This window comes from Tyto alba, unplaced genomic scaffold (genome assembly GCF_018691265.1).
Source record: "Tyto alba isolate M040663 unplaced genomic scaffold, T.alba_DEE_v4.0 Super-Scaffold_38, whole genome shotgun sequence".
In the NCBI taxonomy this organism is placed as follows: Eukaryota; Metazoa; Chordata; class Aves; order Strigiformes; family Tytonidae; genus Tyto; species Tyto alba.
In genome coordinates this window covers 21038762-21056289 of record NW_024881313.1, presented here as the reverse complement: position 1 = coordinate 21056289, position 17528 = coordinate 21038762, and the positions used below count along the sequence as shown (strand labels likewise).

General features: G+C 37.0%; 1 protein-coding gene across 4 annotated transcripts in view; it reads left to right on the top strand.

The window, feature by feature from the left end:
- The window catches only part of NEBL (nebulette), a 266943-nt gene that overhangs the window by 198138 nt on the left and 51277 nt on the right, over positions 1-17528 (top strand). For 2 of the 4 annotated variants that reach the window (XM_032991536.2, XM_032991533.2), the window contains 6 exons: positions 6669-6776; positions 8343-8447; positions 11246-11350; positions 12375-12482; positions 13456-13566; positions 16519-16629. The exons of the other annotated variants lie outside the window; for them this stretch is intronic. In XM_032991536.2, coding sequence (XP_032847427.1) covers positions 6669-6776; positions 8343-8447; positions 11246-11350; positions 12375-12482; positions 13456-13566; positions 16519-16629 — 648 coding nt within the window. The remainder of the gene's footprint in view (positions 1-6668; positions 6777-8342; positions 8448-11245; positions 11351-12374; positions 12483-13455; positions 13567-16518; positions 16630-17528) is intronic. 4 annotated transcript variants of the gene reach the window in all.

The window sequence follows — 17528 nt, the reverse complement described above, 5'->3', positions numbered from 1 at the left end:
ACTGTTACAGCTCATCTCTAGTGGAGATGGTGTATATTTATACAGATTATCTAGGATTTCTAAAATATTAGCTGTGTGCAATTTAGAGGCAAATTTTGCTACTCATTCAGTTTGAGTGGAAGCTTACCCTGTGATTAATCCTACTGAAGTAACTAGGGTCTTTTGTGTAACTGCTTGCTAATGTGAGTAATGGTATCTGAATTTGGCCTGACATGCAAAACACCTGCCTTTTCTCCCCCTGAAACTGAACCTTTTATGTACTATTATCTGTTACATATTAACCTAAAAAAAAAAGAAGAGAAAAAAAAAAAGTGGAGGGATTACTTTAGTCCATAACTAAAAAGAACACTGAAAACACAAATATTTCCTCTTCTCCTCTTATGAGTCTTCTACTCATAAGATCTATGCATAAGACTCTACTAGATCAGCCTGATGTTGTGAGAAGAGATTTTTTTTTTTCTTTTTTTTTTTTTTTTTTCTCCTTTTTTTCTGGAGTAATTCTTTAACAGTGCCTTGCATAATCCTTGCTAGTAATCCTGTCAGGCTACACTTAGAGCTTTTGTAAACCCGGGAACAAATTCTGCCCTCCTGTAGGAGGAGGATAATGCCCATTGATTGGAGAAGGCCATGTCACCCTTCCCAGAACTAGAAAAAAACTCCTGAGTGTAGTAGTGTATACACTAGAACAGTCTGAAAATCAATGTTGTGTAAGAAATGATTGTGATTTGGCTAGATAGCAAATGTCTTCTGCAGAGATAGGATAAAATGGAATAATGTGTCCTAGAAGGCAAGCTGCAAAACAGTGCAGTGTCTGTTTGCAAGAGTTTGAGCTCCTTTTGCTGTCAACAAATGTTGTCCTTAGATATCTGCTACATTATTTCCTGTTTCACACTGAACCATCATTAACTTTGAAGCATTAATACTGCACAAAGGGGAAAAGAAGAAAATACATGGTTTTTTATTGCTTTGTTAATAATGTGTTCAGCATCAAAATTAGTTTGTGTTCTCCAAATAGATTTCTTTCTTCCATTGTGTAATGGATCATGTGCTCATTCCTCTGCTGATGGGCAAGTCTGCCAAGAGATTCTTTTATGTTTAGTACCATGCAGGTTTGGAGGTCAACCTATGCTTTCTAGGAAGACCTGGGTGTCACTTATAGGAGAGGGATCTGTCTAGCATTTAGCAAACAAATTTAGTGTTTTTTAAAAGGGTTTATATCCAAATTTAGTGTGTGGTATTCTTATTTTCTGCTCAGTGGCTGTCTACACACTCATTTTCTTGCAGCCTGTTTCAGAATCTAGGGGGTTTGCAGCTGCTTGTTGTCACAAATGGGACCAAAGCAGTTCCCTTTTCTGTAGCCCTCTCCATCTCACTAAGCCTGGTACCCTTAAGGTTGTGGCCAGCAATCACAAGAATCCACTATCTGGATCATGGAGTCCTGCAGGCTGATGCTGAGCCCGCTGCATCATAGGCTTCATCAATGTACTTTTTATCTAATTTTTATTACATGTGCTTTCCCTCTTGGGCAGTGCATGCTGCATCTGCAAAAGCTTTATAATATAGTCTCTTCGCTGCCAGGGACTGGGATGGCAGTAGTTCTAGTCGAGAACCTTCTGCAGAAGAGAGCATTTGGTGTGCAATTTTAACCTCTTTAGAGAGTCCAAATAGTGCAGAAGGTGTGGCAGGAAGAGAGGAGCAGTTGACAAAACATAGCTTGCTTTCAGTTTATTTGTAAAGAAGATACTTACTTACTTACTTACTTACTTTATTTGTAAAGAAGATACTTTACTTACTAAACCTTGGTGGTCCAACCTCTGCAGCCACTGGGCCTAAAGCCATGTTCTGGGATCCTTCTCTTGTCCCCTCCTCAGTCTACACTGTTGTGGCTGCTTGCAGTGTGTGAGAAGGGCCACGAACTTTTAGAAAGGGAGGCAGTGCTTCAGGCTGACACTCCGCTGCCAGCTGTCTGCTTGCAGCAGCATGGAGGCTGTAAATACCAGCCTGCTTTCAGCAGTGGGGAGGTGCACTCAGCAATTCCACACCTCCTCTGAAGGGAAGGCAGTGGCCATGAGTTGTCTAATGTTTTTATATATTATTTGAATCATTATAACACTTAGACACACTGGTCGTAAATCAAGAGCACAGAAAAATGAAGATGACCCCTGTGTGCAAAGAGCAGGGTGGTGGGGCAGGATGAGGAATGCACCTGTGCTGTAGGAGAGGAAGAGCCCTAAATATGGGTCAGTCATGTCAGTCCTCTTTATGCAAGGATCATGAAGCAGGCTTGTGGCAATTAATAGATTTTAAAAATAGTATATTTAACGATCTCTTTATTCTCTCCAGTCTTTCTGGCTTTTAGGGTTTCCATTTCTTTCTCAGCAGATAGGAGCATTTTAAACTTTTTGGGCTGAAAGTTGATAATCTCCCTTAATAGCATGAATCTATAAGCTGCAACATACAGAGAAATATTAGTTATTTGACCCTCACCATAAATTTGCAAAGTTGACAATTCTGATGGATGTGATGGGAAGAGAAGATGATAACATGTTTTAATGTGGTGCATATGGGTAGGTAATTTAAGGAGTATATAGAACAGGAGCAAGAAGAGGTCAAGCAGTGTGGGTGTAACGAAGGGAGAAAGCAATCAAAGCACGCAGGAAGGCAAACAAAGTGAAGAAAATAGTGTTAATGTTTGACTGGCACTCAAGGCTCTACAAAGTCATTGTACCCTCTCTTTCTCGCTTTCTTTTTTCCCTTTTTTTTTTTTTTCCCCCCCTTTTTTTTTTTCCCTTTTTTTTTTTTTTTTTTTAATTTAACAAAGCTTTTGACAACAGCAGCAGCAAAAATAATAGCTCCCAGAACTAGTATATTTGCCCACAGCATGTGGTAACCCCTTTCTGTTGATTTTAAACTGAATTTAAAACAGAAACTGCATTAGTTCCTGTGAAAACATGAAGCTTGTCAATTTGCTGAATGTACGTTGTATAATTTGGGTTATTTTTTGTATTTTGTATAAAAACAAGCCCTTGTTTATGTCCTCTTTATGTTTGCTAATGCATTTTATTAGCTTTTTCAAGGAGTTACTGATATGAGGTATTCCCCTTATGGTGTTCAATAATTGGTTATATGATTAATAATTTTTGATATTTATATTTAATGCTGGATCTGGTGCTTATTGTTTCAGGGATAAAATTGTTAGAGGTTGAATGTTTTTCAAAATGTACCTTCTCTGAGATTATCAGTAACAACACAAAGATCCTAAGATTTTCTCAGTCTCTCTTTGCTTTAAAATGTGCTAGTGGTTTTAGCAACAAATATTGTAATTTAGCTCTTTGTTTATCTTACATTTCCTTCAATAACTATGTGCTCTGACAGGTTATTCATTTTTTTAAATATGTTTTCATATGGTCATGAGGAAATGCTTTAGCTGCAAGTGTCTGCTTCATCCTGGGATCCCAGTGGTTGAATGATTCAATTTTTGTAGTTTCTTTGTAAATCTGAACAGTGGGTGATGTCATCCACTTCTGAAACTGAACACTCCCTGTGTGAACAGCTTTGAACTACAGATTTGATTTAGGAATGTTGCTGCAAAGCTTCAAAAGACACTGCTCTGTCCAGCTGCAATTCCGACTTTTATAGGTTTTGTGCAAGGCTGATGAGAAGTTTGTTTATCCAGGCCTTATTTAATTCCAGTTTGGTTTTTCAGGGATGTTGTTGTGTTAAAAGCCTGCAAAGTCGGCTCTTTCTTCAGCAACAATTAGAAAGCAGCCTCCAAACATTTCTTTTAAATTAACCCCCACTACATACTCTCTAAAAACATAAACAGACTTAAGACTTTAATTAAGATGGTAAATGAGTAGCCATTGTTTTAAATCAATGATGAAATTTGTAGATAAGCTTCCACTAACAACTGTCGTTTCTACTCCCACTTTTTGTTTGCTCTTCCACCATGTTATAGTATTGCTAAGACCACCCTCCTTCAGATGTTTTAGAAATCACTGATGAAGTATTTTTCTTCCTTGTTTTTAATCAGAACCCTTTCTCTCAGGCATATTTTTCCCCTTTAAACTGCATTCATAACTTTCTTCTGTTCAAAAGAAGGATAAATGCAGCCTGCGTTACTTCACAGTGACTCATCCATGGGTTTGCTCTTCTCTATTCTCCCTCTCCCACACCATGCTTTCTTTCAAAAGGGAGAAAGAAATAGGAAAATATGGATAAAAGAGGAAGTGAATGTGCGTGTAGCTTTCCATGAGACGAATCCCCTACGACAAGTCAGAGTTAAATTACTGCTGGAAGTGCTCTTGAGATACTGCCGGGGTCATCTGATATTATTGTGAGGCCTCAATTTTGCCTCAGAGCAACATGTGCAGTGGTGTTGGGAAGGAGAGCAAAGGCAATAGGCAGAGCAACCAGACAAGGCAGCAGTGCTTAGAGTTACTGAGACACCCCTCACTGCAACAGAATGTTTGCAGTTGGGTTGGTGGATGATCTCCTTAAGTTTTGGATCCTCTTGCATATCAGCATCAGGACACACAGCCCTGTGAAGACTGGGTTCACTGGCTCCCCCTCTTTCGTTCAGTAGCAGTGATGTGATCCAAAGTGACACTAAGGAGGATTTATTACTGGAATCTCTAGATTAAATTATACGGCTAAAAAAATCTTTTAAAAAATGGCATGAAACAGCTGCAGCTGGAAGATGATAAGTCAGTTGTGAGGAGTGGTCCCTTTGGCACTGATGCTTTCACACTTAACAAGAATATTAAAGACCATGTTGTGCATTCGGTCTTCATGCAGAGTTTGTGTCCCTTTGTTGGCTGGGCAGAAGACAGCCTGCAGTAGTAGGATATTTAAACTCTTGTGCACGATGTTGTTATGATATGAGTTGATGCCGAAGGAATAAAAGACAATTTTGCTCACCATGCTGACTTGATCCCTGATTTTGGATGCTTTTTGAATCACATACTTCAGCACTGCCTGATTTTTATTAGAAGGCAAGTTTTAGATTCACCTTTTTTAAAAGAGAAAAGCCCTCTGATTTATTCCTTCACTGCTCATAGAGAATGTGGATTTGCCTTTGACAAGGGCCATGTCTTTGTGTTCAGATATATGCTTTTGCACTTGAACCAAAGCCAAGACAAATATCAAACAATATGAACCAGATGAATCTACCATAAGGCAATAGATACTCTTCTCTAGAGTTAGTGTGAAACATTATGAAGTTCATCATGTGTTCAGATAAAGTTTCTCTTTAAAAGTAATAATGTTTTAGAATTTCCTTCCTTTGAAAAATTAACGTAATTTCTGGAATCATAATGCACTTCTTGAACATAAATGGTTAATTTCTGGTTGGGTGGCTTAGTTTTGGTTTCTTGTTATCCTGATTAATGAAATATTGGGCAGTGTGGCTAAACATAACGAGTTTGTGTAAGCTAAACCATGTTGAGAGCCTTTTGAGGCAAGCAAGAACTAAAAAGGAAAAAGAAAAGTCTTCCCACAACTAAAGCTGAGAAAGAAATAATTTTTGAAGGAGATTGTTTGAGGTGGTTTAACCACTTTATCAGACATTCATGGGGGAATAGAGAAAAAAGGAGTAAGGAAAAAGCCGTGTATTTATTTAATGCAGAGCGTGGTAAATTATAATGGATGTTGCATAGGCTCAGATATCAGGTGTCTGACTAACATTCATGAAAGCAGCATAATTCAGACTGAACTTTATTCTCCTCCATTATGCCCAGCTGTTGGAAAGAAGCAAGGCATGTGTGCAAAGTCTCCAGATGTTTAATGATCACGCACATCAAGGGAGGCAAAGGAGGGATATTTACTATTTGTTTGATTTCATATTTTCAGATTCTGAATTCAGTTCTTCAACATGTTTTAGGGAATTTTTGTGAGTTATTTACTTTCAATGCCATTGCCTCAACATTTACGTATTGCTCATTTCCTCTTCCATGTGTTGTCATTCCCCCATTTTCTTTGGAACAAGAAGAAAAGAGAGTGGAAGTGATGGCAGACAGTCATTTAATTATGCTTTCTAACACTGTAATGAGGTGGGCACTGTCCCCAAGAAGGGCCTGTACTACAGAGAGATTCCTTTGCGTCTCATGGGAAATTTCTGGCAGAACTAAAAATATACCTGGGGGCTCTGGTGACAGCCTAGCACAGTGTGAGTGGCACGTGGATCTGGTGGTGGGAAATGGTTAAAAAATTTACAAGTGATTCATTTTACAAGTTGTACAATTTATTGATCTTATAATTTTTTGTTGTTGTTGTTAAAAACACATTTTTGATCTTAATTATGAACTGAATGATTCTTAGTGAGTAGATTATTATTGCTAGTCAAACAGTTCTGGTTTATTTGATTACGCAGGTGAGTCATATGGTTTTGTTTCTGTTTCCTTTTTATAAATCCTTCAGCACCAGTAATTGCATATGACAATCTTAAAATTATTTTTTTACTTTAGTAAAATTCAGATACATAAAAGTTACTTTGAAACCAGCACAAGACAGTCACAGGTGTGGCTAAACAGAGCCTCTTTAAACATCTTCATTGTTTAAAGATTTATGGATAAGGCAATTGTCTTTAATAAGCTCCTTTGTAGTCTGAATTCTCTGTGTCTTCTTTAAGTGCTACATGTTAATATTAGATATGTTTGTTCTGGTGGAAGGTGAAATACAAAGAGCAGTTCAGTAAGGAAATGAAGAGCCACCAGTACAATCCTCTTGACAGTGCTTCCTTCAAGCAAGCACAGATTGCATCCACCTTGGCAAGTGATGTAAGTGAATTTGCTTTGTATTTTGCATGCCTTTACATCCTGAAGAACCTAACATTTGTTCTCAAGCAGAATTTCTTTTTCCATCTTGTGAATTACTCTGAGCAACAGTCTCTGCTATACAGTTTGTCTGTATAGCAGGTACAGCATGTTGCCCATTTTTTTTCTCTTCTTCTGACAAAGCCCTTCTCCAAGAGCCTGCAGAGTTTTCATAACCATTTTAGATGAGTTTCATCTTGCTTAACTCTGTGTGTCAAAATATATGACTGCTCACACTGAGCTAACTGCCTTGTACTTGGTCCCTTTATATTTGGGAAAGAAATAAACAGGTCTAGAGGGCAATTCTTCTGACCTGTCTTTAGAGGAGCGAAGTGCTGGCATCTTTCCAGTGGCTGTAGAAGGAGGTTGCATGAGCAGCTCAGATGTGGATGTTTATCTTTTAGACTCCATTCTGCCAGTCGATCTTCTGAATGTTATTACAAAGTGTAGCAGTCACTAGATTCAGCAATGGGTGCCTGCTGTTGGAACCAGAGTGGAGAAAAAACATATATATTGAGTGATAATGCTGTTGGGATGATATATTTAACAGTGTGTCTAATGCTGAAAATATGAGCTGTTCTTTGGGCTGTGATCCCAAACAGCCAAGAGACAAGCCTTCATTCTCTAGTCCAGTGTTTCCAAAGTGTGAGGCACCACCCAGCAGGGACAGGAGAGGCCGGCTCTGGGAAGGGTCCAAGAGAATATGTAATTATTTCCAAAATCAAAATGTTTAGTAAAAAATTAATTGAAGTAATTATTATTATAATAGATATGCAAATTAAGTATTATTGATTTGAAGTCTGCCTAAATCAAAGAAGAACATGATACATATGTGGAGGTGACTAAAGGTATTGGTTTAAAAGATTTGTCATCCAAGATAAGTAAGGTGGCTAGTTTTCTTCCTGTAAAGATGGGCATCTAGCTGTGAGAAGTATGGAAAATGCTAATGTAGGCTGATAGGAAGTTATGTTTTGCTACTTCATTAAGTGATTATCTTTTGCCTTAGGTGACTTTATTGCTTATCTTTGCTGAAAACAACCTATATTAAATAAAATATTCAGGAGCACTTACCTTTAACTGTTTTATATACAGTTTTTTATTTGGAAGTTTAGTTTAATTTCTGAATCAAGAAAAAAAGAACAAAAACTAACAGTGTTTAAAACGAGTAAACTCAAAGTATTGAGGAAAAGACTTGATTTAAGTTTTTGGAGGGTGGGGAGGAAAAAAAAGAAAAAAAGAAGTAATAGTAATTCCTTTCTAGTCTGAGAAGTCATAAAAGGTGTGATTTTATTGTAAGTGTCCTTTTTAAGGAAAAGTTTGAGTAGTCCCAAATACTTGCTCGGTGGAATGAATCCTTTATTGATTTTCCCTTTTCCTCCAAATAACAGTAAATGACCACCATCTAGTGGCTGGTAGAGATTGTTCAGGCAAGCAGTTACAGCTTTCTGTTTCTGGATGGCCTCACTGTAATATGCAGCTGTGAATTATTTCGTTAATCTTTCTTTTACATAACCTGAATTCTCTTTCTAGGTGAATTACAAGAAAGATTTGGAAAGCCTACATGATCCAGCCTCTGATCTACCAAACCTGCTATATTTAAACCATGCTTTAAATATCAGCAAAACACACAGTGATGTAAGTTGCCTTTATAAGACTGATTTGAAAAATATGTTGTGGAAGGTAGCATGTATAGTCACTGCAGAATACATAATTTTTTGACACCTGCTTCATGGTCTCATATGTAGTAGACTGTAGTGTTGTAACCATAGTAGTTGGGGGACATAGTGAAGAAAAAGGGGCTTTTAGGGAGAGATATTTCAGTTAGTAGAACAACTAATATACTGAGTAATCACACAGACTTCTGCTACTTGGTAATTCCTAATGTGCCTGAAGCCTTACCTGTTTTTTTCTTTGTTGATCTAAGATACTTCTTTCCTTGCAAATCTCATTTTGCCTAAGATCTTACTGCTTTCATCTGCAAGCCTCTGTACTGAAGAGACCACTATGCTAGTTTAATATTTGGACTTCTGCCATAAACAGCATCTTGAGTGCTATCTTACCTTAGAGCTTCTCTGTCTAAATCTTTTTTCCCCTCCTAAACATCTGAGGCTTCCTACACTGGATTGGGGAATGGGCCAATACTCCATTCTGCCACGTAACCAGATGTCCCTTGATGGGGCTGGTCATCTGATGTAGGATAGTGATGGGGGTTGAAATGGGGAGGAAGAGGTAGGAAACATCTGGCTTCTGTGTAATGCTAAAGCTTCCCTTCTGGTCCGTGAGCACCCATACTACATGCACGGTGCTTGTAGGCTGGTTAGAGACATTTGTCATCCAGAAACCATAGAAAGTCTGCACAGCTGCTGTGGAAAGGCATGAGTGGGTGGTGTTGGGAAGGAAGATTGCTCATGGTTGGCAGGAGGCAAGTACTTCACACACAAAGGGTTAGCCCTAATGACTAAGAGCATACTGGGTTATCTTCTGAGTCAGTGCCTGTTTATGGAAGCTTATGACTAAAATAATCAAAATAATTCAGCCTTTCCATCTGTACTTGAGTTTTGTGTTGCATTGTGGTGTATTGAAGCTTGCTTTTTATCTATCTCACTCTGATACGTGAAGCTAACACTGACAATCCACTTTTGTATGGGTAATAAATGAGTCGATAGCTTTCACTTCCTCCATTCTTCATGTGCATTTTGGTCTAATTCTAGTTTCCTTCAGTGTAAGGTAAGGTTGGCATTCTTTTTGCTGTTGAAATGAACACCCTCAGAATGTACTTCATCAATTCATCATCTTATCCTTAATCATATAGAAACCTGGACTTTTCATTAAGGCAGCTCACTTCTTGCAAAATTAATTTCTTTGTATTGCCCAGGAAGTGTTGGTTCATGTTGTCTATGCTGTCTTCTGAGGACTCTGTAAATACTATATCTCTGATTTTTGCATTGTCCAGATGCTGATGGATATTTTTTTCTTGCTGCAAGCAGGAAGAAGAATGTTTTGCCAATCCATGAGGTCCTCACTAGCTATTTGTCTTCTACAGAAATCCCATTTTCAAAATCCATTTCATATTTGACCTCCCCATATCATCTATTTGATTTTAACGTGGCTTACACTCCTGCCTTTCTCCATGTTTTTCCAATACCTTCTTTGTGTTCTTCTCCTTGTCTCTCCACAGCTCAAATCTTTCTTGAAGTCTGTTTCTACTGTATGAGATGGTATTCCTGACTGATTTCCAAAGACTGAGCATATGGTCTGATTTTTTTTTCCCTCTGAAACACAGAGTTTCTTGTTAATTGCCCAGTTTTACTGTTTCCCTGTAGTATCCCTTTCTCCCTTGAACTTCATGCTTCTCTTCATCTTTTGTGTAACATAGCTACACCTGCCCCAATGCAACATGTTGGAACCTGTATGGTTAATTAAACTCATAAATTAATATGGTTGATTGAATTGGTTTGCTGATTGACCTGCAGTGTAGAAGTGAGTACAACTTTATGAAACAAATATACTATAATACCAATGCAAAGCTGTAATACAAGTTCTCTTCCATGGGAATAAATTCTGATGGTTAAGAGGAAACCTTGATGGGCATGTTTGGACATAAACAGACTGATTTTGACAGGTTGAACTCATTCTATTTTAATTATTTTGATGAGGAATATTGTTCACAAGATGGAACTTTCCCTTCATATGGTATACATGTAATTCTCTTTGACATGAACTATGGAGATACAAAATTTAAAACTTTGATGTATGTGTAACAGCTAGTTTATTGTTTTGTACATTGTAAATCTGCTCCTACTGTAGAGACTTTGAAATGCTAATGAACTACAGGCTAGAAAAAAGAAAAAGGAACTTGGATATGTTTCATTTTATGGAACAGGGTGAATAAATAGGACTTTAGAGAATGAATCTGGACCCTGTAGTTTAGTGTAGCAAAAGGTTATGTGATTTACTTCATTTGATTTTAGAAAATTATTTTTTTTTAAATTTTGTTCCGTTAGTTAAGGAATGGACTAAAAGTATGAAATCACTGTCTGTAGACAATTTTTGTTTGTTTCCACTACAGAAGTGATTTTGTTGTGTGACATTTATAATTATTTCCACTAGGAGGCAAACCCAGACCATCATATGTGTTCCTTTGCACTTCAAATGTAAATAATAATGTTTATTTTGTAGGGAACATAAACATTTGACTTTTACATGAGCAGGACAAGCATTTTCTCTAAGAACTTAGAAAAGTTATTTTTTATCATAGCCTTTTTTTCATTTCATCACAATATTTTAAATTGGCAGTAGAACTCCTAAGTAGGGAGGCCTAAAATACAGTTTCTTTTATGCTGTTTTTCCCATAGTTATTTTAAATGGTATTTAAATTGCAAAACCTTATGGATTTTGTTTGTTAAAACATTCTTGGATATTTTTTGTTTCAGTATGAATATAAGAAATCATTTAAGCAAAGCAAGGGCTTCTATCATTTCACCCTGGATACAGCTGAACAAATCCATCACAAAGAAAATGCAGTGCTTCAAAGTCAGGTATACACAATCCTAAATACATCTTGCAAAGAGAAAAATGCAGCATTCTAACAGTGATTAAATTGTGCACAAAACTACATGACAGATTACAGTGATGTACAGTGCATATTCCATCAGAAGCACCCCATGAAGAGAGAGAAGCGTGTTTTTTCATGATGCAAACCTCATGCAGAAACCTGACAGGGAAGGAGATTGTTAACACTTTTCTCAAGTTCAGATACCACTATTTTTGAAGAGACAAATAAATTAAAATTACATTAGTCATTTTGAATGTAATATTGGGACTTGTAGCTATTTGCTTTCCTTTATGGCTTGTATAGAATATTCATCATACCTCACACTGATTGATTGAGATAAGTAATGTGTTTGCTCATCTTAATCAAAAGAGCGTGAATGAAGGCTTCTCCAGATTTCCAAACAAAGTGTAGTTGCTTTTTGAGTTAGCATAAAGTTCTATGTTGGTGTCTTAACCCTGAGTCCTTCAGTGTGATTTTACTGCTAGCTTTAAGGTCATGGCCATTGGTAGCTGTGAGAGGAATGCTGGTGCAAGACCGCACCCTACTGAGACCATAGTTTTTTTTGTCCTTTTCCCTCCTACAGCTACAAACAAAAGTGCATTTCTGTAGGGCCTGGCTGTGAAACAGATTTTGTTATTACAGTAAATGTGTTATTTAATGGAAACATGACGGGAGATCCTATTGAAAAGGTGACAACTGTTCAGACAGAGGTTATTCAGCCAGAATCACTCAATTAGTTTAAGGATTGTGATTGATGCCCCTCGCTCCTGCTCTCTTCAAAGTTCATCATTTTTAGGTCTGACATTTTGAAGCAGAGTCATAAATGACTCCAGAAAACATTTCCTTGTCTAGTTGCTGTATTTCTCCAACAGGTTAAAATTGGGAGGAGTCTTCCAAGTTGAAACCTCTAAGGGATATGGTTAAGACAGGATTTCTCTGTTGCCATGGCAGTCAATCAGATCTCACATTTTCTCAGCTGTTAACAGCCTTTATTTTCATTTTCCTAGGTCAAGTACAAAGAGAATTATGAAAAATCTAAAGGCAGATCAATGCTGGAGTTTGTGGATACACCAATGTATCAAGTTTCAAAGGAGGCTCAAAAGATGCAAAGTGAGGTTAGTAAAAATGTGTGCTGGAACTAGTAAAATTTAGATCAACAGAGAAGCTAACAGACATCTTATACTCAGGTTAAGAAAACATATGAAGCACATCATAAAGGTTTTATAAATTGAGGATATGGTAAAATTAGTACTGAGTAGTTTTCTTTACTATTCTGTAACTCAGTTCTTCCTTCAGATTTGTTTTTTCTCAAAAGGCCATTGACGCTACCACTAGTCAGAGATTGTAAGCATCATTTAATTGAGAAGAAGCTTAAGAGGTCATCTAGATCAGAGATTACTAACTCCTTTACCTTTTGCCTTTCATTTCATCTTTAATGAGGGAGAGTTCTCAGGTGGGAGTGAGTGAAACTGCAAAGCCGAGTCTGACCCTGTGCCTTAACAGAAACGTGGTCCTGCCTGTTCAGCCTGGGGAGCTCAGCAAGGGGGAAGGACTGTTCCCAGGCTCCAGAACAGCACTGGCTCTCCTATGTCGGCCCATATTTTTCTAACCTTTTATTGAAAACTTCCAATGATGGAGGTTTTGTGACCTCCCAGACAATCTAGTCCAGTGCTTCACTATCCATCCCAAGAGAGAGTATTTCCCTGTGTCTCCCTTGCTGCAGTTTAATTCCATTATTTTTGCTGTGTGTCATGGAAAACAGCTGATTTAATCCTCTTGGTAGAAACATTTATGTGTTGAAAACCATTACCTTGTGTGCCATTTATCTTCTTTTTTCTCTACCAAGTAAATTGTTTCTTTCATAGATGAGGTTAAACATTTTCTTTGGAAATATCATACATATGTATTTTTTGTCTAAATTGTGTCTCTTGTATAGATAATCTAGGTAATGAAATGAGTAATACAGTTGTTTACTAATGTGATAACTAATTTATGGCATAGCTTATGGGTCTGTTTACAGTGTTCTTTCTGAAATATGCTTGGAAGTGCACATGCGTGTACCACTAATTGTTTGGTTTGCTTCAACAGAAAATGTATCGCAAAGATTTTGAAGAAGGAATCAAGGGAAGACCCTCAATGGATTTAGACAAGACCCCAGAGTTCTTGCATATAAAGGAGGTCACTAACCTTCTAAAAGAGGTAGAGGATTTATCTTTTTTTTTTTTTTTGTTAAGTTGTAAATGAGCAGTAAGCATCATCACTACAAGCTACTGAGTGCTGAACAGCTTACTGTTAACTTGGTAGCTAAATACAAAAGTGACTTCATAAGTAAAAATTGCTGTGTGCTGGCAATAATTGCTGGTAAGTATTGCCATGTATTCTGCCATATATTCTGAATAGTCTGTAGTAAGAATCGATACTTTTTGAAGTTTCCTTATGAATGTAAGGAACTGATAAAGCTCAGCACACCTGAACCAGAAAAACAGTTAAATGAGCAAATCAGATGACTCCATAGAAAATGGATCATTGGCAGGACATTCCCTCTGAGGGCCTCAGTTTTGGAATTTGTTCCTCCCCTGGACTCAAATAGCCCAAATTTGGTGACCTTCCAGGCATGCTGCAAAAGACATCTGTTTGATATGGTTTTGGGGAGGGCTTGGAGTTTTCTTTACAGATAGATGAAGAGGTGGAAAGGAGGGTTTCTGTTGGTGTCCAGATGGCAGTTTTTCCTTTTGAGTAATTATTTCAGTTTTCTGATAGTCTGTTGTGATTATATGGTTGCCTCGAGCTTTGTGTAGTCACTTTTCACTAATTTAATTGGAATAATCATCTATGATACATGTTATTGATGAAAATAAAGAAGACCAAAATTGCATAATATAGCTGTGGTATTACATAATCTGCTTTAGGCAAATTTTGTCAGAAAGTGCAAGTTTTCTCTATGCCCACTGTTTCTTTAAGATTTATCCAATGTTCTTCAGTTGTATGTGGCATTATAAATTAAATAACTTTTTTTTTTTTCTGTAACTGAAGATCCTTCTATCTTTAGTCTTTTTTATATTATTATTCAAAACTGTTTCCATGTTAGGTTTTGAGTATTGATTGGTTCTATAGATTAGGCTTACTATTTGACCAAATTTAGAAGTAATATATCAGCAAAATTCATAGAAATATCAGAGCTGCTTGATATCCTCCATTTGAATTTGGGAGCCAACAGTACCTTGTTTATATTTATTGTATTCAGAATCAATGTTTTTGCTGTGGCCAAGATGAATGAATTGAGGATGCTAGAATTAAAAACCCTTGAGCCTTGTTCCTTTCCTTCTTTAAACAACTTCTCCCAGTCTATGATTGATTTTATATGGGTAAAGAAAAGATTTTATTTTCGGATATTTCTTTATTATTCAACCTCTAATAAATAATTTATTCTGATAAACTTGGCTGTCAGGTAGAAAAGTCTCAATCTAGGTCTAGTTTGTGCAGTACCATTCTGTGCATACATGTCTCATGTATGCCTACTGACTCAGGAAAAATGCAAATGCTTGCATTTCACTGAGTTAATCTTGCTGCATGTTGGATGTTCACAAAAGTGGTTAGTGCATGCATAGTTGCAGGTATGCTGTAAATGTTAATCTCTGAAAATTTTGATGTAACTTCCTTCCACAGTGCTGCTACGTGCATTAAGAAGTTCCCTAATTCTTACCTCCTCAAGTTTTATGACTCATTAGTTAGGGAAATCATGTTTGTAAGCCAGAGGGGAAGAATATGAGAAAATGGAAATGGTATTGTAATGCATAACTGCATGAATTTCATACGATTTTATATCCACATTCAAGGAACAGATTCCAAAACCAAAGATTACATAGGTCAAATTAATTATTATCTTTCAAGATTCAGCAAAGTTATGTATTTCTTCATAGTCAAGGATGTAGCTCAGTCTTTTTGTGTGAAGGTTCATTATAAACTTTGGATAGATACTGCATGAAGCAAGAAGGAGAATCTGGAGTTATTAAAAAATTACTTATTTGTTCCATTACTTCTTTTTTCTGTCAGCTGTGTTCCAGTTTATTCTGTTGCCTTCCCACTATAGAGAATTCTGCAAATATTTCACATTTTGTAACCGTAAGAGCTTTCTTTTCTGGAACCACATTCACAACTTCTTCAGAAGAGATAGCTGAATTTAATAATTCTAAATTAATAGGAGTTGTTTCCTGCTTGTTGTAGGACAAGCTTCTGATGATAAAGAGAAGCTTCTTTAAAGATATCTGGCTTCTTTTTGTTTAAATAAAGAGCTTATACAGAGACAAGGGTGCTCACTGCTTCTTATGAAATCAATATGTGATTAGGAGTATTAATTTATGTCTATGTAAATCCTTCAGTAAAATATTTTCTTCAGTTTTGTTCTAGTTTCTTTGCTTAAAAAATTCTAACCCACATCTGGAGATGGGAAGAACAATTAAAAATCCTTACAAAATGTAAAGATCTTGAACTTCAGTAAGCTTACATCAGCTTTCTAGGAATTGGAAAGAGGAAAAAGAACCAAATGTCCATGGGCAGGTTCTAGCATGCTTTTAATTTTATACTGAACATTTTGAGTACTCTGGAGGTTCCAGCTGTTAAATGTTGATAGATCATATTAGTGCAGGGTCTGAGGGGCACAGGAGTGATATGGTAGGAATAGTGCTTCTACTTTATAATTTATCAAGCAGTCATTTTAACAGGTCCTAGCATAGTGTTCAGGGCATCCATCCCGATTGTGATGCCATTAGTGGAACAGAGCTAAAAACCGCAGCACAGCATATATTGGTCTGTAAAATCAAATGCTATTGTAGTTACAATGTCTGTAGAGAGGCAGCTGAGGCCCCTAAACAGTGTTCTAGCGCTGTATATGAGGACTGTTTTTCAAGAGTGCAACAGGAGAATTAATGACTACATGAAAACCTTTTCACTTTCTCAGCATTGTCCCTTTTGATTTCATAATTTCTAATTCTATTTTAACTCCAAAACCTGTACTTCAGCTAATTCATATTTAATAGAAATTTCAGAGACCTTTCAGACATTTAATAAGTGGCATTTCTTTTCAAGATCTTGCACGCAACATTAAGTGGAGAAATCTATCTTTTTTTTTTTTTTTTTTTTTTTAATCCTTAGAAAGAGTATAGAAAAGATTTGGAAGAAGGGATGAAAGGAAAAGGAATGACAGTGTTTGAAGATACACCAGATTTGATTAGAGTGAAAAACGCAGCTCAGATACTAAATGAGGTATGTTATGCCAGTCAAGGTTATTGATGTCACAGAAAGTTCATTATCTGTGTTATACTTGACTGAAAATATTACTTTTTTTTAAAAAAACATAATCTACAATGAAATATGTAAGTGTTGAAACCAAGGCTATTTCTGTTTGCTTTAAGAATATAGAAAAGATCTGAAAAAAAAACAACTTATGACAAATATTTCAGATTTTCAGGCAATTAAAAGGTCAATGGAAATTGTTAGTGGGGTCGGTAGATACAGCATTTAAAACTGGATTCATTTTTCCATCTGTTTATTTGTTCAGCTAGTGTAATTAATACTGTAATAGAAAAAGAGTTGACTGTTAATGGACTTATAAAGTCAATGGAATAATTTTGAATTTTTTTGAACCATGTACCTGCTATCTAAAAATAAATGATGGTGATGACTGTGAGGCATCTTGGGAAGGTCTTTTATCTAAACAAACTATTTGACTTGTGAAAACCTTTTTCCAAAAGTAGAGTTGCTCCTGAAGAAATGGATTTTCTTGAGCTTGTGGTTCATTCAATGCAAAGAGACAGGTGGAGGCTTCTTCCAGAGCGTATTTTTAGAACTGAACTTTGGTATTATCTATGTTGGTCTGAGTTGCTCTGAGGTTATGCAGAAGCACATTAAGTGTGCGACCTGCTTTTATTAAAGGGCTGGGAATGGAAGTGGAAGGCTCCTTGATCTATGCATGGTCTCTTGAAGACCACCCTGATGAACTCAGGTGCTTGGCAAGCCTGCATGCTTAGCAGAGCTGCAAGCTCTGACGCTGGCATGGCTGCAGCTCCTGTGGGTGAGCTTGCACAGTGTGCCTGAGGAGCAGCAGTGGGGCTGGAGGGTGTGGGGAGGGAAGAGGGAAGGCAAAGCTCTTGCTGCACTTTGTG